This window comes from Daphnia magna, linkage group LG5 (genome assembly GCF_020631705.1).
Source record: "Daphnia magna isolate NIES linkage group LG5, ASM2063170v1.1, whole genome shotgun sequence".
Classification (NCBI taxonomy): domain Eukaryota; kingdom Metazoa; phylum Arthropoda; class Branchiopoda; order Diplostraca; family Daphniidae; genus Daphnia; species Daphnia magna.
In genome coordinates, this window is record NC_059186.1 from 9382294 (window position 1) to 9409186 (window position 26893).

At 40.7% G+C, this 26893-nt stretch overlaps 5 protein-coding genes across 13 annotated transcripts; 3 read left to right on the forward strand and 2 right to left on the reverse strand.

Moving 5' to 3' along the window:
- Positions 1-1511: 1511 nt before the first annotated feature.
- LOC116933246 (zinc finger protein 668) lies at positions 1512-9884 on the forward strand. 6 transcript variants are annotated; one of them, XR_006646669.1, is made up of 8 exons: positions 1518-2130; positions 2242-2327; positions 3156-3768; positions 4501-5160; positions 5545-5724; positions 5814-6630; positions 6739-6921; positions 7028-9884. XR_006646669.1 is itself a non-coding variant. In XM_045173629.1 (7 exons), the coding sequence occupies exons 3-7, from the start codon at positions 3349-3351 to the stop codon at positions 6852-6854; spliced, it is 2172 nt and encodes a 723-aa protein (XP_045029564.1). In that variant the 5' UTR covers positions 1512-2130; positions 2242-2327; positions 3156-3348; the 3' UTR covers positions 6855-9884. The 6 variants fall into 6 exon arrangements, 3 of the variants coding, with proteins under 3 accessions (XP_045029564.1, XP_045029565.1, XP_045029563.1); XR_006646670.1 differs by having other exon boundaries at positions 9180-9884; XR_006646671.1 differs by having other exon boundaries at positions 9184-9884.
- A 317-nt stretch (positions 9885-10201) lies between these two features.
- On the reverse strand, positions 10202-13757 carry LOC116923998 (transmembrane protein 184B). Its single transcript, XM_032930527.2, has 9 exons — positions 13580-13757; positions 13065-13304; positions 12737-12993; positions 12492-12659; positions 12236-12405; positions 11741-11853; positions 11543-11674; positions 11393-11477; positions 10202-11326 (listed from the first exon to the last, which is right to left on the reverse strand). Exons 2-9 carry the CDS (start codon positions 13293-13295, stop codon positions 10971-10973), a joined length of 1512 nt encoding a protein of 503 aa, XP_032786418.2. The 5' UTR covers positions 13296-13304; positions 13580-13757; the 3' UTR covers positions 10202-10970.
- Positions 13758-19805: 6048 nt separating this feature from the next.
- LOC116932014 (ADP-ribosylation factor-like protein 4C) lies at positions 19806-21579 on the reverse strand. Its single transcript, XM_032939705.2, has 4 exons — positions 21421-21579; positions 21262-21346; positions 20676-20726; positions 19806-20582 (listed from the first exon to the last, which is right to left on the reverse strand). Exons 1-4 carry the CDS (start codon positions 21577-21579, stop codon positions 20245-20247), a joined length of 633 nt encoding a protein of 210 aa, XP_032795596.1. The 3' UTR covers positions 19806-20244.
- Positions 21580-22151: 572 nt separating this feature from the next.
- On the forward strand, positions 22152-24792 carry LOC116932012. Of its 3 annotated transcripts, XM_032939703.2 has the most exons (9): positions 22152-22292; positions 22379-22475; positions 22561-22687; positions 22750-22947; positions 23005-23154; positions 23217-23336; positions 23396-23553; positions 23615-23881; positions 24654-24792. In XM_032939703.2, exons 4-8 carry the CDS (start codon positions 22774-22776, stop codon positions 23850-23852), a joined length of 840 nt encoding a protein of 279 aa, XP_032795594.1. In that variant the 5' UTR covers positions 22152-22292; positions 22379-22475; positions 22561-22687; positions 22750-22773; the 3' UTR covers positions 23853-23881; positions 24654-24792. The 3 variants fall into 3 exon arrangements, with proteins under 3 accessions (XP_032795594.1, XP_032795593.1, XP_032795592.1); XM_032939702.2 differs by lacking the exon at positions 22152-22292 and having other exon boundaries at positions 22417-22687; XM_032939701.2 differs by lacking the exons at positions 22152-22292; positions 24654-24792 and having other exon boundaries at positions 22417-22687; positions 23615-23989.
- On the forward strand, positions 24751-26763 carry LOC116932013. Of its 2 annotated transcripts, none has more exons than XM_045173633.1 (3): positions 24751-24889; positions 25413-25769; positions 25870-26763. In XM_045173633.1, exons 2-3 carry the CDS (start codon positions 25413-25415, stop codon positions 26185-26187), a joined length of 675 nt encoding a protein of 224 aa, XP_045029568.1. In that variant the 5' UTR covers positions 24751-24889; the 3' UTR covers positions 26188-26763. The 2 variants fall into 2 exon arrangements, with proteins under 2 accessions (XP_045029568.1, XP_032795595.1); XM_032939704.2 differs by having other exon boundaries at positions 24752-24893.
- Positions 26764-26893: the final 130 nt, after the last annotated feature.

Genomic DNA, 26893 nt, shown 5'->3' on the forward strand with positions numbered 1-26893 from the left:
CGCCTATCCCATGTTTTTTTGTCGTGTGTGCTGTTCACTTTTTTTTTTCCTTTTTCGGTGTGACGAACGGCTTTTTCCCTCCCTTCACCCAGCCTCCAGCACTCTTTCAAACTTGCACCAAAAAAAGACATCCGCCCCAGAGTCATCCATCTTGAAGAAAGAGCACAACAAAAAAAAAAGAGGAAAAAAAAAAGAAAAAAACTATCCGTAATGACTCTTGTGTATGTGTCCTCATTGGAAAGCGAATTCCCGGGTCCAGTATGTTTAGGATCTTTGTATAATCCAATGAAACATATATTTAAAAAAAAAGAACGATAATATGGGCCATATCCATCCAACTAGATGATGATGACGATAGCGAATGGCGACCATTTTTTTCCTGCGGTTTCGTCTGCTGGATTGCCGCCACCACAAATGAAGAAATAGAAAAATTATTTGTCGGAATCGGAAAACTTTGACCACAAAAATATAATAATAATAAATAAGTAAAATGAAAACGACTCGAAAGAAGAGGATGAACCGGGTTTTTTCGATCTTTTTTTCCCTTTTTATCTAGTCACGTGAAAACAAATTACGTCAACTTTTATGCTGCCCTGCACAAGAGAGGGTGATAGAGGGAGACTGGCTACATGACACGACAAGATCAACACAGGAACGGACGCGTTCGCATAACAAGACATTGAAACAGGTTTTTATTCATTTTCCTCTATTTTTCAGATTGTTGAAGAATCGTCGTCGTTTCTTATCTGGACGTTGATGGACATCTAAAGTGACACACCTAGAGAGCTAGAGGTGTGTCACTGTGTTCGGGATTTTACTCGGAAATGGATCACAATCGGGCGGCGGTAGAACCGATCAAGGCCAAGCGCCAAAACGTCGGCGCAGAGCAGACACACGGGGTGTTGCGGGAACCCATCCTTCGGCCGTTCGAGGAAGTCGATAGATGGATAGTGGGAGGAATGGGCGGAAGAAAGGGGAGGTTGATGAAAAAGGAGGGAAGGAGACCGGCAAGAAAAAGTGAAAGAATAAAAAAAAATAATAATAATAATAATGGAAAAAAAAAAGTCAGTTCCAAGGCCATACACAGCAGCAGTAGGTTTCGATCGAATCGTCTGGCCATGCTCAAGCAACGCCATCTATCTATTTGCATAATGCAAGGCGAGAAGTTTTGTTACTGCACTCGACCATTGCTGAGGAAAAAAAAAATGGCCAACTCTTAGATGTTGATATTCATCAAAGCACACATTCACCAAAGCTAATGGAAAAAGGGAACCCTCGTGGTAGATACAAGCCATGGCGCTAGTTGACGTCCATTCCTATTATTCTAACCTTTTTTTTTCCCTTTTTTTCCGAGAAAAACAAAATGGGTGGGGCTCGTGAAGAAAAGAAGGAAACTACAGACACAGTGAGGGGCGGCCATTGCGGTTCGGATATCCAATCCAAACCCTCTTCTTTTTCGAACAGGCGGGATGGGGAGGGCCTGCCCCCTCTTACTGTGTGTGTGTGTGTGTGTGTGTGTCTCACTTCTTTTTTTGGGTGCCGAGGCCGGGTCCGTTGCTGCACGCCCGTTCGTCCGTTTGCCCGTGTGTGCTCTCACTGCCGTTGTGCTGTCTGCTCCTGTGTCTCGTTCGTCGTGCAGGACGAGAGTAGCACCCCTTTTCTGCTTGCTCCTTTTTGATTATTAAAAAAGAAGAAGAAGGAAAAGAAAAGAAGAAAAGATCCGTATGTCTTTCGCTGTGTGTGTGTGTGTGTGTAGCAGCTTTGTTGTGTCCGTTTCTTCTTTTTTATATATTCCACACCGGCACACAGGGCCACATTGCTGCTGACTTGTTCTTGTTTGCGAAACGTTTCTTTCCCCATTCGACAACATACCACCACCGCAGTGCGAGCGGTTTGTGCCCAGGCCTGATCGGTCTGGTGAGCCTCACACCAAACATTTTATTTTGACGGGGCCATTTTTCATGCGAAAAACAACAAAATAAAAGTGGAGAAAGCAACAACTCCACCATCTCTACCACACAGTACAACTATAAAAATTTGTGTGTTTGTGAGCCAAACGAGAGCAAATGATTAACATCATCAACATCATCGACAAAAGAAAAAGAAAAAGCGGCCATCACCAGTGAATGAGTGAGTGTTGTTTTGTGTGTATCTGTGTCTGTGTCTTTTTCTGGTGCAGTTTTTTTTTTTTTTTTACTTACTTACTTCTTCTAACGCTTTACTCTGGGTCCCCCCAAAAAGATCATGGAGCCGCTGCTACTGAGCAAGATTGATCGGATATTCAACTCGCTGAGACTTCAGAATCGCACAGGCCTGCATCACTCGACGTAAGTTTCGATGCAATTGCTGCAAAGCCCACATTTCTTACGTGATTGACTCTTGGCCGAATAAATTTGGGGCCAGCACGTGCAGTTCGTGCAATGACTGAGATACTCATCTTTTTGTTGTCAAGGGTAAGGGTGAACTGGGTTATCTACCGAAAAAAAAGAGGTTATTCCTTTTGTTATTGATAATCGTTTTGTCGGTGGTAGGTCGATATTGTTAGATAACGGGGTAAAATTGATCATTTGACGACCCTGAACGAAAATAATAGAGTTGTAACTCACCTCCTGTATATGATGGCTGAACCACTTTAATGAGTTACAGCAACCAAAAAAGCCACCAAAGAAACGGAGCCACTTCTAGGTTGCCAAAACCAGTTTTAGGCTGCCTTTTTTTTCTGTTCCCCCATCTTTTTTTGTGTGTGACCCGGGAGAAGGAGGGAGGGGGGTCGGGAGCCTGTACTGACATTTTTCACCGTAGATGTCGCTAATGGCGCTGTAGCGTCCACCCGACGGGATTTTTTTCCCGCCGTTTTTTTCTTCTGCTTCGTTCTCCTTTAACATAGATTTCTTTTATCAACGCACACCCCATCACCATTACGTATCACGTATTACATGTATATATGCTCTCTCTCTCTGATACTCGATGTTTTAATATGTCTAGAAGGCCGGCGGGGCACGAACGCTAAAAACTTTTTCTTTCTCCGTTATTCATTACTATCTCCGAAAACCATTAGAGAGAAATGTTTAATGACTATTGAAAAACATGAAACTTGCTTTTAATCATTTTCTTGTTTTATTTTTGTTTGTTTGTTGTCTACTATCTTCATACAGGTTGGAGTGAGCTGTTCCTTATTTTATTTTTTATTTATTTACATTTTTGTTTTTTTGTTGGGGAGACGGGTGAATGGGGTAATACAGTAGTCGATTAAAAAGCCAAACAAAAAAGTGAGAAGAAACAAAAAAAAACTTTGAATCCGGAGAAGGCATCCAAAATCGCGTGTTTAATACACGCACAACTACCTCCATGATGAATTATCCAGTATGGCCGGATTCGGCCGGGGTGGCCGGCTACTCTCGGACATTGCTGGGCCAAAGCGGAGGCGGAATGCGGTCGTCATTGGCCCCGCCGCCACCGCCTCCGCCTCCAGCAGCAGCCGGCAGTGGGACCGTAGCTGGAGACGAAGGAGGGAGCAACACAAACAAATGCAACCCGCCGAAATATAACGTCACCAACGGAACAGACCCGAGCATTCAACGTTCAGCCAATCACCATTCATCTTCTTCCTCAGCCGGCGGATCGTCGTCGTCGGCGGCCCGTTTGAATAATGGAGACGATTGTGGCAACGGCGGTAGTAACGGCGGAGGAGCTCGAGGCCATCAGCTCCCCTCGGCGGACAAATACGCCCCGCTGTCTTCCTTCACCGACGATGACAGTCTCCTCAAGGTGAACTCGATTGGGAGTGGTCTTTCCTAAGAAATTCGACTGAAATTGTAACAAACGCACAAAACAAAAAGGGAGGGATAGAATTAATCGAGAAACGCAGCACGAAAAAAATCATTTAAAATGGGAAAATAACAAAACTTTGAGTACGATTGCTGCTGGGCTTAATGCCGTCCTACTCGTTTGATATTTCGAATCGAATACTAATACCGGTACATAAAAAAAAAAAGACACGGGCCAGTTTTGGGGTTTCTTAGAATCATCCAAATGGGTTTCGAGTGGATATCTTGATAATGGTCCGTATAGGGTAAAAGACTTTTGAAATCAACGACAACGAGTTTATTTTCCCTCTTAAAAACAACAATCCGGGAATTAGAAAAATAACAATTTGTTCTACTTGATTCTCGTGACATTTTTTCTTCCTACTTTTTTTTTTTTTCCTCTTGGCGTTTCTTTTTTCTGTTTTGTATCTCGTGCGCAATCGGCTTTTTTTCGTAGAAACGCGCACGTATTCGTTAGAAAAAAGAAAAAACACAGCAGAGAAATGGAATTCTACGTATCAAGAGACAAGTCAAACTACGTAGCTGTTAATACGCGGGAAAATTCAAAATTGATTGATTATATTTCCGGCTGACCACCAAGATACATTTTTTACGTCATTTCCAGAAAAGTTGCATTCCTTTACTGTAATTTATTCATATTTGATTTATAATATGCTTGCGTCATTCCACATAGGTGGCGACACATTTTCTGAGCGGAGGAAACGGCCAGGGACGACACTACATGCCTATTGCTCGCGATTACTCTACGCTGGGCTACCCTTCGGGCGTTTCCGTCAGTACGACCGGCTCCTATTGTAATCCCGGCCAACAGCAGCAGCAACAACAACAGCAACAACAGCAGCAACAGCAGCAGCAGCAAGCGGCTTTAGAAAGACCTGGGGGTTCGACACGCAATCCTCATTCTTCAGATGGGCCAGGAGCCGGAAGCCGGATATCTTCAGCGTCTAGTTCGGATAATGGGGGAGCGAATGCAGCCGGCGGGGCGGGCCAACCCAACCCGTTACTTTCTCCGTGCAGCGTAATGGAAGAAGCCTCCAGTCCTGGATCGACTACTAGCCAATTATCCTATTTGGGCGCCCTACAGAGTCCGGCTAATTCCGGATTGACGCCACTCGGCTTCCCCGCTCCGTACCTTTTGACGAAAGATGGAGCTGGATTAGCCGCTGCGGCTGCAGCCGCCGCCGCGCACGCTGCCCAGCAGGTCGGACACGTCGCGCACGGTGGACACGGAGTTCACGGGCATGGTAGTGGTGGACACGGTAGCGGCATTGGCGGACCTAAACAGAAGAAAGAACCTAAACCGGGCAGTGATGTACGTTCATTTGGATGTCAGGTATTAATACCCTGGTATCCCGCACACCTTTGGGCACTGATTGGGAAAAACTGGTTTTATTATTTTTTTTTATTTCTTCCTTAGTTTTTTTTTTATTACGTAAGTTTTTTTTTTTAAGGGCAACTTTCCCTTGCATCCAGTTTGTTTTTGCCAACTGGTTCTTTTTATTTTATTTAGTTGATTAGCATTCAGTTAGCGTGATGGTGTCATCACTTCTCAGAATAAGACAATCCGTCTTGTCTAATTTACAGTGGCCATCGTCTTTTTCTTGTTTTGTTTTTGTGTTTTGAATATTTTCGTATCTTGCAACGGATTGCTTCTTGGAATGTCTAATGTGTATGTTGTCGAAAATGTACATATTTATTTTATTTTTTTACTTTGGAGGTCTGTGGGCGTGGATTCAAACAAAAGGCGACATTGGCCCAACATGAACGGACTCATACGGACGAACGACCGTTTGATTGTCCCGATTGCCACAAACGCTTCCGACAGCAGTCTCATTTAGTGCAGCATTTACGGATCCATTCGGATGAGCGACCCTATGGATGCACCTATTGTGAAAAGGTATTTTTCAGGCACGAGCTGAATTTGACAATGTCGAATCGGATGGAATCATTTGTTAAAAAATCCTTTTTTTCGGTGGCGGTGGCTAGGCGTTCCGTCAGAAGGCGATACTCAACCAGCATATCCGGATTCATACAGGAGAGAAGCCGTACGTTTGTCCACAGTGTACTAAATGCTTCCGGCAAAAAGCCATACTTAATCAGCACATCCGGACGCATTCGGGCAAACGTCCGTATTCTTGCCCGGACGCCAAATGCAAAAAGAAATTCGTCGATCAGGCATCGATGGAGAAACATTTCAAAAAGCATATCGAGGACGACCAGCAGCAATTGCTGGCCGAGGCACGTGGAGGACCGATGAGGTCCGGCAACGCCGGTGGACGTAACAATGCCAAAGGATTGTTGCGAGTGAAATTGAACAATTCCGACCGGCCGACGACGACGTTTAGCCGCGTGTTGGCGCCTGGCGCCGGCGGGATCTCGACTCAGGACCGGGCCACATCTCCCTTCCCTATCAACATGATGACCCGTCCTGGACAAAACAATAACAATGCTGCGTCGGGTGCTCCTACCCCGGCTGGCACTGCATCCGCTTCTCCTGAACGGATGGCCGATACGCCGGCTGCCAGCCGGATTGAACTTGCTGCTCACGAAGGCTCATCTCAACAAGCACCGCCCACTTACCTGACTCATCACGGGCATCATCACCACCACCAGGCGGCTGCCGCTGCGGCAGCTGCTAGTAATCCAGCTTCCGGACCCTATCATTTTGTACCGTTCCCTCACCGACCTTATCACTACGATCTGCTGAGTCTTGGCTCCATGGGCCAATCCATGTACGGCGGAGGAGGTAGCAATAACAAGATGGCCGATCAGCATGCAGCCAAATACCGATCGGATGCTTTGGGTAACTAATAGAATTCTGGTAAAACGCTTGACACAAAAATTAGTGCTCGACCGAAGATCAATTGTTCTAACATTTTCTTGGGTCGATTCAATGTCTCTCTTTTCGTAGGGGAAACGTCTCACAATCAAATGGGTGGACATATGGACAAGGAGTGCGTCCCCAACAACAACATGGCAACCAACTACACGGTGAATGGAAGCGTCCAGAAAGACAGCGTCCCGTGAGCAGACGTTAGCAAGACTTTCAAAACGAAATGACGACAGCTAAATATGATCCCGACAACTCTATAAAGTATATAGATATATCTCTTTTAACTTCTCTTTTTTCTATCTTTGTATTGATTTTTTTTTTTTTTTTTTTTTGAAACGTCATTTTCCTCCCCCCGCGAAAACCTTAGCTGGCGGCTGATATGCAAAGAAAATAATTTAGAGGGAAAAAGGGTTGAAAAGAAGTTTAAAAAAAAAATGGGAAATTGTTTTTTAAAAAATATACCATTTCCACCATTTTTTGTGTGCGTGTGGAAAAGATAGCAAGATGTTGTGTGCCACACCGGTGAAAACAGTTTTGATTGGCCGTTTTTGGCGGCTAAAAAGGAAACATTTTCGAAAATACGATTTTTAAACAATTATCATAACAAGTTAGAAAAAAAAAAGCCTTCAGGCCATGTTCCTATCATTAAACAAAATTGTTAACAGGTTCAGGTTTTCTTTTCAAACAAGAAACAGAAAATAATAATCCCGAAATGCGTGGGCGTATCTATAAAAATTGTTTCATATGAATTCATTTTTAAGACATTTCACTCTCTTTCTCCCATCGTCCGGGACTTTCCTTTTTTCGTTCGTGTTGCGTTCAAAGTATACGAGAAAAAAGTACGAAAAAAATAACTCACATAGAAACACGACACATTGACGAAGAGTGAGGATTTTTTTTTCGCAAAATCCTCGTGTGTTTGGTTTATTGTTGTGTGTTTCTTTTTTTCCTCTTTTTTCGCAACCGTTTGCAGGGTGTTTTCTTTCTCTCTCCTCATTATCTCTCCTTTCTCCAATAACCGATGGGTTCAAAAAAAAAGAGAACATTAATTGAAAGGGATAAAAGTGCAGGTTCTTTTTTTTATTATTATTGTCGCATGTTCCTCCACCATTTGAAAATGTCTAGACATCTTTTTTTACGAGAATCAAAGTAGACGGATCGATCAACTAGGAGGCAGACGGAAGTATCGATCGGAGTCGGGGACGTGTGTGTCATGCCAAAAGAGTTTCTCGTTGCAAAAAAGGAATTTGTCTTTCTTAGATACACATTTTGTTTGTTACTTTTTCCCCTGACAAATCGAAGAAGGAAAATGTCGCTTTTCAGTTTATGTCGCTAGGAAAATCGGGAGTGAAGTGATTCATTTCTTTTATGAACTCTGAATTTTTTTTTTTTTGCAATTAGCTTTCAACCCGCCAAATGCAGCTCAAAAGACGCAAAAAAAGGGGAAAAATGGCTTCCAGATGAAAAAAAAAATTTTTTTCTCGTTCAATCAGAAAAAAATCTGGCGCTATTTAGTAGCAACTTTGTTGACGTTTTCATTTCCTACAAATGAGAAACAGTTTGTCTAAAAAATCGGGGTGCCATGTAGGTTAAAAATTTTTCGCTCGGTTTCACAAGTTAAAAAAAAATTGAATAAATTTTTTATTTTTCAAAATGGATTTCGGTTGGTGTGTGGATGGAGAAACTGTAAATCTTTCATTGTCGCTTTGTGATACGAAAGAGGTTGAAAAAAACAAAAGACGGTTTACTTTTATTTTTGAATTTCTCCAACTTTTTCGTCTTCTCATTAAAATCCACTGGGCAACGTTGTCGAATTTATCAAAAAAGATGTTTGTATTCCACATCTTTATTTTTTGATTTTCAAAAGAAAAAGAAAAAATTTAGACGAAATATTTCAAAGACTTGAAAACAAAAATTCGGCCGAACAAGAATTTCCCATCTTTTTTTTTTTTCGAATACATATAAAAATAGGGTTAGGTAACTTTTATATATAAATATGTATAGTCGATGGCATGTGTTGAAAAACGAAAAAATCTTCCCATTTAAACGTATTTTTTTTTTCCCCTACAAAAAAAAAAAAAAAATCTTCCGGTTCTCAATCGAAGACAAGAAAAACCTGTTAGTTGTTTCTGTTATTTTATCAACTCTTCCAAAAGGAAAACAAAAACAAAACAAAAAAACACTCCCGACTGTGATGTCATCACGTTTGTAACCCGATAGGAAGCAAAAAAAAAAAAAAATGAAATAAAAATAACGACAATATCCCCTCCCCCCAATTCTTTTTAAAAAATTTCTGTGCATCCACCAAATCCACCACCCACAAGAAAAAAACAGACACACACCGAAATTCTAATTGTTCTCCATCGTTGAAATATTTTTCTTTTCTTAATCGGAGGGCAAGAACCCACGTTGTCATTGTGTCTCAATTTTTCTTTCTTTTATTCGATCAACTATTAGGCCTAAATATCGAGACATTTTCTTATTATAATTTAGCTTTTTTTTATATCATTTTCATTGAGGAAGGGAAAAGAAGGAGAAAGGAGGAGGAGAGAAGAAACCGGCTTAAAAAAAATCTAAAAAGAGAAATGAATCGCGTCCGCCACACGTGTTTTGTATACGTACACACCTCTGCCTTGAAAAAAAAAAAAGCTAAAAATTCAAAGAGAATTGCTAAAGAATGAAAATGATGTGAACGAAAATTCAAATGATTGTTGATGACGTCTCCCGCTGGTTCGATTGATCTTACATGTCTCTTTAATAATTTCGTTCATGTTTGTTCTCTTTTTTATCTTGTTGTTAATTTGGTTGTTAAACTTTTTTTTAAAACATATACAGTACATAAATTGATGATGATCATGATTACGTGCTTGAATGTATGAATAATTTTTTTTCTGAATTTTTCCCTGTTTGATTTGTCATTTAAACATTTTTTGTTGTGTCCCTTCGCCTGCCCTTATTCTCATCCGCACGGTGTCGCGGAAGTTAAACACACACACACCCTCCACACATGCATTTTTCTTTTTTATTTTAATTTCCCAAGGTCTACAAGGTACACGAATGAGCGGTAAAAGAAAGGAAAAAATTGAAATAAAAGAAAATGTTTACAAAAAAGAAAAAAAAAATATGTTGAAAGGAAAAGAAAAAAAAAATTAAACAATCCTAGTGCTGTTGCGGATTCACAAATAACACTGCCACGTGGCTTCGAATACACTAGAATGTGCAAATCCGTTTGTCGTCATCTCTTTAGCCATTCAACCAAATATTTAAAAAGAAATTAAAGTTGCACACTGGTCGGTAGGGCTCGGACCCGGCTTACCACCGGAAGGTACTGGCGATAAGCGAATACTGAAAAAATCACATCTACGTATGTCGCGCCAGTACCTTCCGGTAGTAACCCCCGGGTGTCACCCTACTGGGCTGCCTTCTAACCTATTACGAAGACTCGGTCGGTTTCAGTGGCTCCTGGTATGGTAACAATTGAAAAAAAAAAAAAAGTGTTTTTTTTTTGTATTTTTATTTGTTCTTTGATTATCTCTCAAACTGGTTTTTATTTGCCCTGTGTATTACGGTCGTGTTCTTCAATCACAATGAATAGTAACATTTTTTTTCGAGTCCCGTTCGTAAAATGTCGTTCCCATTCCTGGAAACAACCTCGTTTTTCTGGTTTGTTAACACAATGAACAAAAAAAAAATTGAATAATAATCAAGAACAGCTGAAGACGGAAATTATGATTGCGAGTGATGTAGTGCATGGGTGGATTGACATTGATCTCGTTTCGGTGCCAAAAAATAGAAAAATTGATAATGCAGAATGATTAAAAATGGCATGCAACGAAAAAAGTGAAAAAGAGCTATCAAAAAATGGCGTCTTCGTTATCCAATAAATTATGACACGCTTGACGAGAACATTTGAAAGAACAAACAAGAAAAAAAAAAGAAACAGGTAAATACACTCAACACTGAATAATATATTTATAATATATACCGTTTACATATAGTACGTTGACCCGGAGAGAACTTAAACAATAAGTAAACAAAAATGAAAAGAGGAAAATTATTACAAATACATTCGAGGAGAGGGAGGGATGAAAAATTTGACGCGGTATTATTAAAAAAAAAAAAAAGGAAAAAAAGAAAAGAAATAAGTGTCTTTTGTGTGTGTGTGATTGCCCAACAACAACAACAACATCAGTAACGATAATATTATGTAAGTGTGTATATGTCATCGAAATGGCGGGACACAAGTGTGAATCCCTCACGTGTGTATGTGTCTAGTTGCTGTTCCTGTGTATGACGGGGCTTTTAAAAGCTCACTGGAATTCGTCATCAGAGCTGAGAAGCATCGTCTTTTCTGTATAAGCGAGACGCGATGGAGGGACCCCAACAGGACCTCCATTGCCTGACTGGGCGGGAGCTGACGATGTTGAAGAATGAGCAGCAGTAGCAGAAGAAGTAGTTGCATTAGGAGCAGCAATAGTAGTTGAAAATGAAGACGTAGCAGCACCACCTGAATTGACGGGAACTGAAGGAGAAGCAATTGCATTTGATGTCGACGGTGCCGGATGAAGAGTCGGAGTCGTACGATGAATGGCAGGACCCGATTCGTCAGTGTCAAATGTTCCATTGCGACTTGGCCGTCCACCAGCGCCACGAGATACCGATCCACCTAATGATTCACACAAAATGATCTCACCTACCAGATAAGAAAACGATAAAGATAACGTAAACTTACTGGCGCTGTATTGTGTGTACTGTTGGTACTGCGGGTGAAAATTGTGGAATGCATCCGTCATGATATCTTTTGGATTGACCGTTTCCTATGCTCCCGTAAAAGTAATCAGTTACATCACGTAGCTTTACATGATAAGGACATGACAAATACCTTTAAGCTGCTCGAGATACTTTGCATGGTGACTGTGCGCCCGCGCGAATCGGTAGCGCAATTCTGGGCGTAAACCGTAACGGGGAAAGCGTAGCGCAAGGCTATGGCAGCGAAACCCATTTCAATGCAAACCTATTTGAAAATGCAATGAAAAAATCAGTAAAAGAATTGAGACGATTCATTTGCAGATAAAAATACCAAGAAATTTTGGTAGCCAGCCGAAACGGTTCCAGCATTGGTTGATGGACTGCCGTCGGGGCCATAGATCGGAGAGATAATTTCCAACGTTTCCAGCACGGCCAGCAATACACCTGCACGAGAGACCACACACAAAGTTTTCAATACAAAACATCCATCAGCTAAGGCTTCCTTATAACACAACAACATTTATCTCGTTTAAATCGTAAGGGTTGAAAAACGATCAACGTGGCCGAACTAAATTCAGAATGGATGGGGGAGGAGGTATAATGTCAGACTATTCCCAGGCAGTTTTCGTAATATTCTCACCACCCAGGTTTTCTTTTAAAACTCTTGAGATCATATCTCATCACTTATGGGCCATATTTTTTTTACACAGAAAACTTTCTGGTTGATTTTTACGATCATGGGAACAAAATTGCGGTTTTCTAGGCCAAATATTTTCACAATGAAAACGATACGCACACATACACACACACGCTGACCAGTTGTTACCTTGCCAGAAGCACAAAAAAATGATGGATTTGATGATGGCAAATTTGAGAACTGGATCGTAGGGTGAGAGCAGATCTTTGGTAGCAAAGAAGAAGAGGAAGAGCGCGTAGAGAGCCAATGTGATGGAGACGTTGTTGATGATCGTGATGTACAGATAGCCGGACTGGGGGCTAAATCGTAAAAACAACCCATCAATCAATTGAAAGACAGGGGGTTGGCTAGGCAACAAATCATGAATAGGTAATTAGATACGTACCTCCAATCACCGTCGGAATAGAGGCCTTGTGATTGCAAAATAACAGTTACAAAAGCCATGCAAGGTTTGACAGCGCAAAATTGAAGTGTGGCCTGTTTGCAAAAACGAAGAAATTCAATCGAATATTGCCGACCCGACAGACAGCAGGTGCAGTAGAACCAGCTCGACCTACACACACATGACATGGACAAACAATAATCAATAGTGATCAAACGTAATTACAACAAAATAGCATCGTGTTATACCTGATGGGTTTGCCTCTAATTTCGCTCATAATATTGCCTTCCCCACCTAAATACTCGTAGCAGAGGCTCAAGAAATTGTAGATAACGAAAGCTTCGTAGCAATCGCGGAATGTGTCAAAGTAGACATAATAGCTGTTTTTGTGGAAGAAGAGAAGAGAAAACCAAGAAGTGAGGGCGTAAATGGGGACAATGAAGAGGATTCTGACTATCCAACGCTGCTCCGAAGGGTGGGTGTAAAACCTCAGATACTGGTAAATCTGCGAGAGAGAAAAGTTGTAGAATGATGATTGAAACCACACTCATCGTGTTTAATCAATGCTTAACAAACCTGATGGCAAGTAATAAACACAGCTGCCCAGACAAACACTCCCGCTATTCCTTGAGCCGAGGCAGACATCAACCAAATGGAATCGTGATGATGGGGTGATGCAGTAGAAGATGTGTTCGGCAAGATACTAGAATTGTAGTCAACATCACTAGAAGCTATTGTGGTATCATACACTGCAGGAATTGTAGTCTCATTCCAGTCTCTCGTGGTAGCATTAAAGCTTGTTGTCATTTTTCCACTCTACGTTGAGCAAAAGACAATAGATTGTTGTAGACTTTTACTATCCAATCATGCACGCAGAGCAAATGGCCGACTGATTGTTTTCTTATCATCCACACGAACAAATATTCGGAGCAGAACAAGTGGAGGAAAATGGAGCAACGTCAGCGTCGGCCCACACATAAATTATTGGCTTACAAAGAAAAAGTGACAGCACTTGGGTGTTTGGCTGAGATTTCAAACAATTAGTCGGTCATTCTCTCGCTCTAGCTATTGTAATATTTCAGGATACTCACGACTTAAGCGAGATTAACAACACGAACGATGATGAACTCGAAGCGCATTATTTGTCTTCGTATATACCCCCCTTCACTTTTTTCAATGTGTACTACGATGAAGCAATCAGGTCTCTTTTCTTTATCTGCTATACACTCTAGACTGTCCTTCGTGAACGATCGTGACGCAGGCCGCGTTGCCAACATGGCGGCAAATACGTCTTGGGAACTGTTCAACTGACATTTCGTTTTTCCTCTCCAGTTTTTTCAGTTATTTCTCTCAGGACTTGACCAGTTGTCCTATCATAGTCCCACATGTTTTTTCTCCGTTGGCCATACGAGATATCCTGCAAGACTTACCCATTCTTTCGCAAGAGCATAGTCAACATTGACGTGTCACCTCCTTTATCTAATGAAATTTTATCGATCGACCGAGGCAAGAGCCTACATATGTCAAAAAGCTTTCCCGAATGTTTTTTTTTCATTTCATTGTTTTAACAACTTATCTACAAATCCCACATCAGCCACAAAAATGTTTCGACAACTTTTGGTTTCATTTTTTTTCTTTCAACGTAGCCAAAAAACAAAAAAACAATTGCCTTGATGATGTCGACTGCTGGTGTGGGGGCCATGCGTTTCACATCTGTCGACCAGGAGGTCTTCGTCCTTTTCTTTTACTTTTATCTTTTGCTTTTTTAATGGATCGGGAAGATTTCTCACGCAAGTCGGAAGATAGCACTGCTGTTGGCTTCAAGCCAATACTACGATTCAGGTAGGTGTTCTCACGACAACCGAAATTACCCATTGCTTGTTGGGCTTACGTGATTTTCCCCCCTCCTTATTTTCGTTCCGTTGCATGACGTCGTGAGCACTTGGTTGCTAGATAGTCATTTTTACCCTATCAAGTTGCACTTTTTTCGCTCCGATACTTTTGTCGGTTGTTTTTACGATCATGACGATGTGTGTAGATGGTGTGCTAAAGTTGTACCAAACGGAGGCGAGTCTTTCGTCTAACATGCCAAATGGCCACTCATTTTCGATATGAAAAAAAAACTTATATCTGTTCATATAATGCCATTTTAAAAAGCTATCCATTTGCCAATGGACCATGCTGTCTTATTAAATCCTTTTTTTCATAAGATGGCATGTATAATAACTTATCTGAACATGTCTGAGACTTCAAATGGTCAAGGATTGATGGACTCTGCAGACTGGCATACGTGTGTGTATAAAACTTGATTATCAAATTTGTTTCGCTTTCAACTGAATTCTTCCCGAGGAAGAAGGTAGGAAATGGAAAAAATTCGTGACGGCTTAGTCTATTATTGTCTGCGCGTGCGCGTGGATGTGGCTATTTGAATCAGGGTCATTTACATTTTTCTCTTCCATCCTTTTCTCCCTTCGGGATGGCGTCTGTTTATACATGAGACTGTTACACTAGGGGGAGTGCTAAAGATTTCTTTTATTATTATGTTTTTCTCCTCCTAGAATGTTATTCTATACGTGTGATATTCTTTAAAAGAATATCATCAGAAAAGATTTCTTTTTTGATGATTGGAACTTTTTCTTCACGTCACGGTAATGGAATGTGCTGCGCATATGCAAATTAGCCCATCATCTCCATATTTCATCACGAACCACACAAACGGAAAAACCTTTGATTCAGAAAGCTGTGTTTTTTTTTCTCGTTGTATTCCTACCAAGAAAAAAGGGGCCGGAATTGAAACAATGCAAACAAGTACGGTCAGCGTGCTTTTTTTTTCACGCGGCTGTTCACATCGCGGCCTATTGACCCACTTCCGACGGTTTATTTTTGTAACACATCGATTGGGATTTTTATAGACATTTCTGCAATCAGGACAGACGATACCAATAAAGCCAGGGGGGAAAGCTTTCTAAAGAAAAAGTTCAAAAAAACAAACAAAACAAACGGTACATTAAATTTATTTTTTTCGGAGATTTAAGAGGCCATGAACTTTTGAAAAAGTTCACAGTCAACGGCGATCGAAAGCAAGAAAAAGTCTAAACCGTTGCTTGAATTCAATTAACTGTTTCTTTCTTAAAGGGCGGTATCTGTCGTGTCTACAAGAAATATTTTACAAGTTTTTCTCTTTTTTTTCTTCTTCTATGTTTCGAAACATAGATATGCTAGATAGTAACTGGAAAACCGCACGCCACATCATCAGCTCTCTGACGTAGGCGAAAAGAACGAAAACCCATAGAATATGTTGTTGTTTTATTTTATTTTTTTTTCAAACAGGTTCTAAACAAGAAAATTTTGTACGTAGTTCATGTGATGGAATCTTTTTTATGTTTGACTGGCAACCTGCTATTCAACAGAGTCTTTTGTTGGAACCAGGTCAGCATTGCCTTTTCTCCCCTACACAACAAAACACCTGGGTCGATACCAAAAAAAAAAGAAAAGTCGCCATTCTTGGGTGTACAAACGCTGAATAGATGTGATTTTTTTCTTTTTATTACGACCGTTACAACTCCCAAAGTATCGACAAAAGCCTCGTTGATGGTTCTCTCTGAATTTTTTTAAAAGTAAATTTTGAATTTATAGTTTTCATCGATTTTTGGGACGTGGAACGAATTTGTGAACGTTTCTAAAATGAGAAAAGTCTGTCCCGCATTAATTGTCAAGACTAATTGGTTAACGTACCGAAACCTTGAGACGTGATAGCTAACTTTTTGTTGTTCACCTCAAACATGACAAGGGGAAAGACATTCTAAAAAAAAAAATAAATTTCTGACTGGTTTTTTACGTAACTACGCGTTCTATAATTATGGATAGCCCCAATTCGTCCGACTCGCTACTCGTTTACTTATATGGTCTTTTCTGATTATGCACGCCATTTTCTAAAAATGAAACTCGGCTATATTGAAACGCGTGTGCCGAAATCGTGTCACGTTACAAAAATTGACGCAACTTAAAATTTCTTTTTTTTTTTAAGGTCCCTGATTTATCCTTTTATGTGCGTTAATTACCGTAATGTCGCCGTAAACGGATAATGTTACATTGTTTTCGTCTGCACCAACAAACCCCCTCCCAAATTGTAGCAAAAGAAGAGAGACTAGCATATAAAAGTTTACTACTTGTTTTCCGAGTTTTTAAACAGATTATTGCACGACGAGCTTACCAATTAATTTTACCGGTTAGGTTGGATGTTAACGAAACAAAAACAATCCTGTTACTTGAGATCGATTCTTTAGTCGTTTTCTTTTATGTACCGATAGGCAATTTACTCGATGCCATATGGTCGACTTCCCTGTTTATTCAAGTAGAGTAATTCTACTTTTTTTGTTTTTGTTTGGTAAATAGTTGTTTTGGTGAGGTCGTCGTACTATCGTTCATCTTTTCTCCGAAAATAAATCTCCGTGATTGGCAAATTCTCTCTTCAGGCTAAAAACAGAAAATCTGATTTCTTTTTGCTTTTAAAAAGGGGGAAAGCACATTTTGTCCCTATTTCTTTGAACAGGTAAACTAACTAAAAGATAGCAGGTGGGGGGAACTTGGAGGTGATGCTCTCAGTTGGGGGGCTCAACTTCCCCCTTGTTTCTTCCTTTTTCATGTCCAAAAGAAGGAGAAAAATCAATGTGATTGTTTTTTTCTCCAAACCTCTCACAGTTTCACTTGGAACAACTAGTCGAAGGTTATAAACACGAGTCAAAGTTGATGGATCGTCAACTTACAGGTAGATGGGTGAAATTTCACCTAAAACCCCTTTTGTGTCAAGATGCCCCCCCCCCTTTTCTTTTAAACAACTTCTTATTTTTACGAGGGTTAAACTTGGTTGTTTTTGTGCACACTGGTTAAAACGGGTTCAACCGTTTTCTTCAAATTGAGCTATAGTTCTCATCTTAACGGTTTTTTTCCTTTTTATTATTCCTTGTTTCAGTTATACGGTCATAGTTTCTGAACACGGTATCAAGCAAAACTTTGGATGTAGGTTAATTATACTCTTAGAGTTCTTTTAGAAGACGCGGGTCAGCTCAGTCACGTGACTTAAAGCGCGCGATAACCAAACATGGCGTTCTTTCAAATCTAAATTTCTTCTCTCCCAAATGCGGTAAGAAAAACATTTGATTTTTTTTTTTTGAAACCTTTTAACACACACAGTGTTTTTTCCCATGAAACATTTTTTTATTTTTTTTTTTCGAAAACTATTTTTGAAAGGGAAAATGTGTCCACGTTAGATACACCCAAGGATCAATATCGTTTTCTTTTTCTTTAATAATAAGCGGCTCGGCAAAAGCCGCACCTCTTTCTTGTGTCGTAAACAATCCCGCCGAGTCCCGTCTATAAATTATACTCGGTCGGTGGTGGTCTTGTCACAAAATATTTGACGTTGATAGGGATGTAGATTCTTCCACCTACACTCTCTTTTTTTTTTTTTTAAAGAAAGAGATGCCGACTTTTCAGTCTTAAACCAATCAAACATTCCCAACTGCTCACGGTCGGTGAAGTGAACCTCGTCTCCCCTCTTTTCTCTATTGTTGAGTTCATCTTTTCTCTCCTGTAAAAGAAAAAATCGTGATTTAGAGTCGGCGTTTATAACAAGAGGCGCTTGATTATAGCTTCATCTTCTTCCCTTCGTGTATACACAAGTGCTTGTCATCAATATAGAGCCAATAGTCCGGGGCCGTGCACACCGAAGAAATAGCGCGTCTATGCAAATCACCCGTATCCGTCACGGACGTCTGACCAGTCGTTTCTTTTCCCGAAGCCCGGATCTAATCAGGAGAAGATTTCTTGCTGATTAAAAGTCCTTATAAGCGCCTCTTTTTTTTTGTTGTTGTGTGTGTGTGTGTGTCTAATTTTCTTCGCGTTCATCTTAGCATGAAATAAGCCCACGGGCAAAAGGGAGAGACCCCAACACTTGGGAACGTTAGATTAATGCTAAGGGTGTGCGTCCTAACATCCGAGTCTATCGTGCCGCGCCCGTTGCTACGGCGTTTAAAAGTTCTCCCCAATTTTTTTTCCCATTCTTTTATTTTCTGGATGTATTCAGTTATCCAGCGGATGTACTCCACAAAAAAAAAACCGTGACGGGGTCTGCTTGTATTATTTCCTATTCTTTTGTGTGTTGTGTACATGTATATGTATACAAGAGCCCATTGCTCGAGTCTTTTCATCAATGAGGCCTCGTTGGTTAAAGAATAGCTGTATATGAGGGATATAACAAACATAATGGGATTGTCAGTCTAGGAAGAAATTGTACACCGAAAGAATAGATAAGAAACGAAATTTAAAGCGACAGACAGACTGGTTCCGAGCCCCCCTTTTTTTCCCTCTCAAGTCAATATAACACAAGCCCTAAAAGAAGGGGGGAGAGTTGTTATATTATGAGCGGCAGTCAAACTATAACGATGGCGACTATAGGGCGGACTTTTGAAGGCAGCGACGGATTCGATTTCGTTAACTTACCAACATCTAGGTCTGGTCTCCTCTTCCTGTCCGCAAGACATAAATAAAAAGCAGCTTGCATGTCGCAGCTGGTTAGTCATGAGTTGCCAAACCCAATCGTCAAATTTTGTTCGTCTTTTCCACCCTGTTCGTCCCCCGAAAAAGAGTATTTCTTATCTGCCCTTTCTTTTTGTTTTGTTTTAAAAACCATCCGTATAAACAAAATGTCGGGATACTAAGAAAAGCCCATCCCACTCCCCAAAAAAAGCAGCTGGTACCAGCTGATATACATATAGCTGCCATCAACCGGAAAGAGATATTGAAATATCATCTCGTGTACTGCGTGCTAAATTCCTCTTTTTTTTTTTTTTTTTTGTAGAAAAGAAAAACAGAAAACCCTAAAATGGCGTATTGTTTGGCACAGCATGAGACTTAACAAGATGAATAGCTTTTTCTTCTTCGTTCTTTTGGGTGCTATAACGTGTTGGGGATGTGGTAAATCACCGGGACTTCCCATTCTTTTTATTTCCAAACTTGACAGGGGACGTTTGACATAAAGACGATTTTCTTTTGGAAAGTTGTAGAGCGATACAGAAGAAAAGTTCAATAACGTCATCGTAGCTATCAATAGATCCACCTGGATTCAAAGTGAAGTGCCAGCAACGCTTGGAAATGGGTGGACTCCCGCGTGAATACAAGTGGGCGTATTCTTTAATCAGAAAAAAACAAAAACTTTTCCTTTTTGTCTACCCTATAGTGAGATGCAAATCAGCTAGAGGACAGAGACGTGCAATTAAAATAAATTATGCATGCGACCATGGTTTATGTCTAACAAAATGAAAGAACAGACACTGTATTTCTCTTCTCGTATATCGTCATCTTATTAATTTTTTTTTTTGCCGTTTTCTTCTTCGTATCACATTGGCTTTTACAACACGCACGCTTACATGTACAAACAAACGAAACACACACACACACACGTGAAGACACGACAGCGAAAACGAAACAAAACTTTTACAATTGTACAAGAAAAGAAAAAAAAAGAGTCAAAATAATACACGACTTTAAGTGTTTCTCAACTTCCTCTTTTTTTTTGCACACACGATGAGCAAAAAAAAAAAGAAGAATAGAAGCCAAGAGAGCGGAAAAATAATACCACAATTCCCGTTTTTTTTTTCTACTGTTATTTATATATATATGCCGTGTTATGCTGCTGCCAGGCAACGTCTTTGGTGCGTGGATCCTTCCTTTGTCCAAAACGTATTTCCGTCCGTACTTATTTGGTGGGTATTTTATTTTTATTTCGCGTCATTTTCGAGTGTTTCTTGCGCTTGTGAATCATTTCGTAGAGGATGTCCAATCCATCGTCAAGTCCTTCGCCCGTAATGGCGCACGCAGGTTGGACGTGGTACAGGTGACCGGTACCCAGTTCGTGAAGTCCGAGATGTTTTTCGATTTCCTTCGGATCTCGAGCTCCAGGTAAGTCCTGTTTATTGGCCAGGATCAAAATGGGCACTTGACTATTGTCCGGGCTTTTGGCTGTTCGCATCAATTCCATTTTAGCTTCTTCCATTCGCTCGACATCGACGCTGTCCACCACGAAAACGATCGCATCTAACGGGCACAAGGTTATCCGGGCATTAGCAAAAAAAAACCTGATTTTGTTTTATTATTCAAACAAGAAGTCCCGTACGGTCTTTGGCATACCTGTACAACGGGTGTAGGACTTCCATAAAGGTCGTAATTTCTCTTGCCCACCTGCCAAGGAAAAGAATATCAACATTTCAAGTGGCTGTCAGAATCGATTTATGCTAGTAACATTTTCAGCGAAACAAACAACAGTCGATGCTTCTTTAAAGGACTTTGCGAACAGTTGAAGGTTCACACATAGCAAATGTCCATGTTCGATAACATTGGGCCTCGCAAATTTATTCCACTTTCAACCGAATTTGGAAACTCGACAAATATTCAACACTGGCATAGCCGATCAATGTCTATCAATCAAACGGTATTATACCGACGATAGCCTGTTGAAAAATGCAAGAACCTTTTTAAGTATTCTGGCTTTTGTGTGCGTTCCGTAGAGCCTATTTTAAGCCTGTCAGATGCTACAAAGATTTATTCTGAATCTCTTTAAAGCGACAAGAGTGCATCCAAGTATATGCCAGACGTCTTCTAAACTTTCTCCCTCCACTGAATAATAATAACAATCTTCCTCTTTTCACAAAAAAAAAAACTTTCTTCCAAAGTGGGTTCACACACAGATTGCCATCATAATTTGTATATATCTTACCTACATCCCAGACTAGAAACTGAGTACCCTTGGCTTTGCCAGACAAGGCTCGGATTTTTTCGCAATTGAAGCCGATCGTTGGAACCTGTTTGAAGAATTATTTTTAGAGTTAAGTTTCATAAGAAGATTGGGTAAAAAGAAATGGCAAACAAGTCAGACCGTGTTGACGTATTGATCGAACTTAAGCCGGTAGAGAGCCGTCGTCTTGCCGGCGCTGTCTAAACCGAGCATGACGATGTGCAGAGTTGGGTGAGTCGAAGGCAATGTCAGATTTTCCAGCAGGGAGCCACCGTTCGTTTTGCCCATATTGGCTCCCATGGCGTTTATGCATAAATCAAATTCACTGTCTAGTTTTTCTCTTGTCACGGCACACACAAAAAGAGACAAACGTTAGGCAACCATTTTCTGGTCTGCAATACTTCCAACGACAGTGACGGATGTCCTTCTTTTTCACTTCCCTTCACCAACTAATAGCACTTGCTCATTTCAAAAAATGAAACGTTGATGTGTCATTAGAACTGTATTCCTCAGAGTGCGGGATTTTTGTTTCTTTCTTTTTCTTCTTCGTATTAACTTTCACCAACGTTTTGACGCCCGAGAGACGCCGACGACACTTGGAGACAAATGGCGGAACAAACACACTGGGGCACACAAAAATTTTCACAACAGCAACTGTCGATCAAATGACGGCCGAATCGAGGAGACTTGGCCATGAACGTCCGCTCGACTGGAAATCATGGTGCTCAACTGAAAAAGAAATGAGCTGAGCACTGGAACAAACTCGACAACTTCGGCGGTAGCTTCAGGGAGAGGAGAAGTTGGCGGTTATTGCCAGCCCTGCAGCACTTTCCCATCCTCCTCCCTCTTTCTTTCATTGATTTTTTTTTTTTTTTTTTGAGAAACACCATCTAACGGTCGGGCTACTAAAGCTGCAAACTGGAGGGACCTGATCCATCTACACATAAAAAACTTGCTTCCTGTCTGTTATGTCTTCTCTGTCAAGGTTGCCTGTCATATCCGAAAGTACTTTGGTAAGATTTCCCCGTTTTTTTACGATTTTCTTTATTCTGGGGGATGGATCATGTTCTCATATTCAAATGATTTGGCTGTCTTCCAGACCATGCCCTCTATCAAACAGGTAATTCAACTCGGTATTCGAACTTTTGCGGTCGTCTGCTTTGCGGTTGTTGAATACGAAATCCCACACGTTGAAGGTTGTATTGTAGGATTGAGAGAGTACACGAAATTTTCACGAGGAAGTTGTGGTTTCTGTCGTTTGATTCTTTAAATACCACATAGTAAAGTTGAAAGCCTGGCCGAGTTCTTCTCTTAAATGCTGGCTAACGTCCATTGATCGAGGATTCCGACTGAGGAGCCCGTGAGCGTAACACGTGCTCAGTGAACGAGTCATTGATCCACAGAGAAGGTAAAAACAACTAAAAAAGAAGCTCAATGCACCACGTCTCACTTAACTTCGTTTTTTTGTAGACTGAACCAAAGACAAAAGCCAACATGATTTCATCAAAGAAGCTTTTATGTAATAGAGTATTGATGAAGAGTATTTTATCAAAACATCTGGGGATAAAATCAGAGGATACAGCCACTAGCACATTGAAAAAGAAATTTAATGATAGTGCCTTGAAGAAATGGGCAATAGTTTCACCCCTCGTTGAAACTAAACAACTTGTAAGAGCTGTAAAAATATTCACACAGATTCACTCCACTGATTTTCTCTAGCAATAGACAGCACAGTTGGTAACTGGGATTGAAGTAACACCCATAGCTGCAACATGGGCTGTCCTAGACATTCATTTAAATGAGGTAGTTGATTGTGGAACCTATCCACTATTTAGTGAAGATGTTAAAGCCTGCTCAGCTGTTATCCTTGACTTGGTATAAGATGATTCTCATTGATAATTTTTTTTTCTTAAAACTAATAATTTAGTTTTATGTAGGTCCACAGAGTCAAAGAAGTGATACCAACGAGTGACTTATTTGTGCTAGAAGAAAAGTTGTGGACTAAAGGAGGTATTAAATCAAATAGCGATATGGGAATCAACCTTTTGACATTTCAGGTAAACTAATTTTGTTTTATATTGCTTTTAAAACATTATTAATTATGGCTCATTTGCAGGCAATGTTATACACACTTTTGAATGACAAATTTATTCCTGATGACTCTTTAAGTAAGGTCTTCTACATCCAGTCCAAGGCCATACTGAAACTTTTTAAACTAAAAGTAGGAAATGAAAGGGTGTCTAGTCAACATATTGTTCAAAGAATGATGAGACGGTATGCCTAAACTGATTTGTGCTAACAGATGAATCAGTAAATTAATTATATTTGAACACAGGTCGAATGTTGGTTATGTGCTGGACAGTAGATGGGAAAATATGGGTAGTCTAGAAGTCGGTAGTGACCATTACGGCCAACTCTGCTGGAATAATCCAGAAATGATTAAAAGAATCTGGACTAGGGACGAACTTTGGAGAGAAAATGTTTCTAATGCTATCCTTGTCGCGCATGCTTTTACGGACCTCTGTCTGAAAGAAGACGGAAATGCTCTACGTCTTCTATGGAAACGTTCTTAACCAAAGTGTGGACATGAAGATTTAGTTGCGTAAGTAAAACCATTGCAAAATATTTTCCCAGTTTGTCGCAACGTAAACGAAAAACAGTCCTACATCCGTTTGATTTCTGAATTCTAATAATACGATACTGCCATCTATGGAGTATTATTTGCAGTCGAAATGTGCCAAAGTCAAGGCGATTATTTGTTTTAGCGCCCATAGACAATCGACTTTCCATTAATTTGAAATGAGTCTTAGAATGTGGAAAATACGGAACAAAGTTCAGGAAACCGCCCTCAGTTGTACGTACGCATAAAAAAGAATGGTAGTACCATTACGTAATTACTATGTCTCGTGAGTTCGTGACTCACAAGACTCGTCCAAACACTTAACTATTGGCGTCGTAATCAATAACGTATCGACTAAGCAACGACCATAAACAAAGGCCATCGTTTAACTACTGCTGGTCATGAAAGCGCTCATGCTCCTATAAAGTGAACAGCAGCTCCTGTCACGTTAACAAGTCGCTTCTCTATGTAAAAGACGTCGGCCGTTACTGAATACGTCTCGCAACTGAGCGTGAAATGCTGTTTAGTATTCTCGTGAGAATCGTCAAAGGCTGCTGAGCGAATTTATCCAGTTTCATCAACCGATGATTCAAACTGAGCCCTGTTTTTCTCTGTGTGTGTGCGCGTATGCTTTGTTTCGGATAACCCGGTAGTGGTCCATTGACGTCACAACGTATTGCATAGTGTTCAGGTCCTATCCGGCTGAATTTGGTAAATATTTTTTATTTCTTTATTATTTTCGCGGTTAATGCAGAGACTTGTGGTCAGGAGTTCTCACACCGTCTCTATGGTGAACGTGGGGGCGTTCCAATGTTCTATACACGTCTAACCTTCAGTTACCTTCGAGGCGTCGGCCAGAGCAGAAGCTTTTCTACAGATCAGTGTTTCGTGACTGGATGAGCACGCGTCATCCCAGAAATAACTTTCTTCCAGCTTTCTATTTTGTTCCGACATCCAGCCTGCATTAGGCCATTAGCCAACTTGTCGCTAGTAGGTAACTGTAAACTTTTCTTCACATTTCTAAGTCTGTAACGATACGAACCGTGCCCAACTAAGATTTCGGGAGGGGAAGTGAAGCTGAAAAGTTTTTTTAGTCTTGTGTATACACGTAGTACTGGTATAGCTAGAGGGTCCAAAAATCAATTATCTTCTTTAGCAACAGACTAAACTACGAAAATCCGCCACAACAAAAAAACAAACAAAACACAGTGCACGGATAATTAAACGAGTTAAGTTGCTATTTAAAATTTATTCGTAACGTCCGCCCCGATATGGTAGAATGCCAGGTATGCCTGTTGGACCTTGGAATTGGTTAATTACCGACTCTGTTTCAGCCCATGCTGTGGATGTTTTCGCTCAAGGCTATCTAAAATCTATGGATTAATATTTATCTGTCGCGAAATGAATTAATTCACAAACAGCTGCTTAATGTCACCAACCGTCTCGAGAGAGTTCCATTGCATAATGCGGATGTCAAGAAACTAATCATGTGGGTTTGTGATTTGGTATTTAGATGACACCAACTGGCGATATGATTGGCTTACAACGAGCTGAAGCTCTCCAACAAAGAGACACGCGATCTGATCCTCAAGATTTTACCTTCAGTCATCAGCAAAGATCTAGCCAATGTTCCCCAACGAGAGATCGTTCAGACTATCAACGAGCACAGTTTCGAAGAATGTACCGTTACGGACTGTCACTGTTGCTCGTAGGAGCCCTTTGCAACTGGATTGGATTCGCTCAACATTATTTCGCCCCAGTTCGATATTTAGGCGTCGGATGTGTCGTTGCTGGTGCCCTTTGCATCTGCATTGCGCTTTGCCGTTGGCTAACTATACGTGATAGATGCGGTGATCCATCCACCAATCAGGTTGGTGCTATTTTCTTCTCTGAGATGGCTGACCTAGTCTTTAACATTGTTAACTTGTATTATTGATTTTTTCTCTTTTCCCTCCACCGTTTGTTTGTAGGATACATCATGTAGCGCAGAACCCAATATTCATGTCATAGCCGTCCCAGTTCAAAATGGCGACTCATTCCACCAGCAACAGCAAGGGAATATTCTCACCAAACCACCAGACTACGAAACTGCTGTTGGATGTAAACCTCCATCTTACGACGAGGCTGTCAGAATCTCCCCAGCTGCCTTTTTACATCCATACTCATGTTCGGTATCAGTTACTTTGCCTGATTCGGGAGTGCGTGTCATCCATACCAACAGCCAACTTTCCAGTCGACCGTCTTCCCCGGCGATCAATACTGGCACTTCCCGGAACGATGGTGTATAAGTGTGCAGCGGATTGTACGCGGGAAACGTTTCCGCAAAGTGTGCCAAGCACACAGTATCTTTCATAGACGGACCTAATTGCATTCGATGCCGCCTCTTTTTTTGCCAAACTTCCATCCCAATGATCGTCCTTGTTACAAGCGGATAGGAAGAAGTTTGAAATATTCATCACTATACCTTGCCGAAATAACCGTGATGTGATTCGACAATGACCGATTGAACGTTACAGTTCAGTTTGTTTATTGAACTTCATATCCACTGTTGTTAAATTGTGTCTTACTGAAACCTGTAAATAATGTCAAATCTCTTAAGCTTCGTGTTAAAAATGCAAAGGGACCACATAAAACTAAAATTTCGTAACCATGATGTTCAGTTACATGTTTTTTCTTTACCACAAGAAATTGTTGTATAACTGTCGTAGCTAGACGAGCGTGCGCTTTTGAGTCGCTAGTCAAGGTTCAAATGTCGTCAATGGTTCTTAATTTTTGTATAACGCATTGTCTCCACGTTGACGCCGTCCTCGCAAAACTCTGTATCCCTTTGATGCGTGATTCATACAGTATGTTTTTGTTCTGTTGCACCTATTTTTATATTTTGTTTACTCAAAAGCAGCTCGTTACGCGATCCACTCTTCTGAGCTCCACTTTTCGGTAGGTAGTAACACAGATCTCTTTTTGGGACCTACGTGCTAGAATCTGGATGTACGT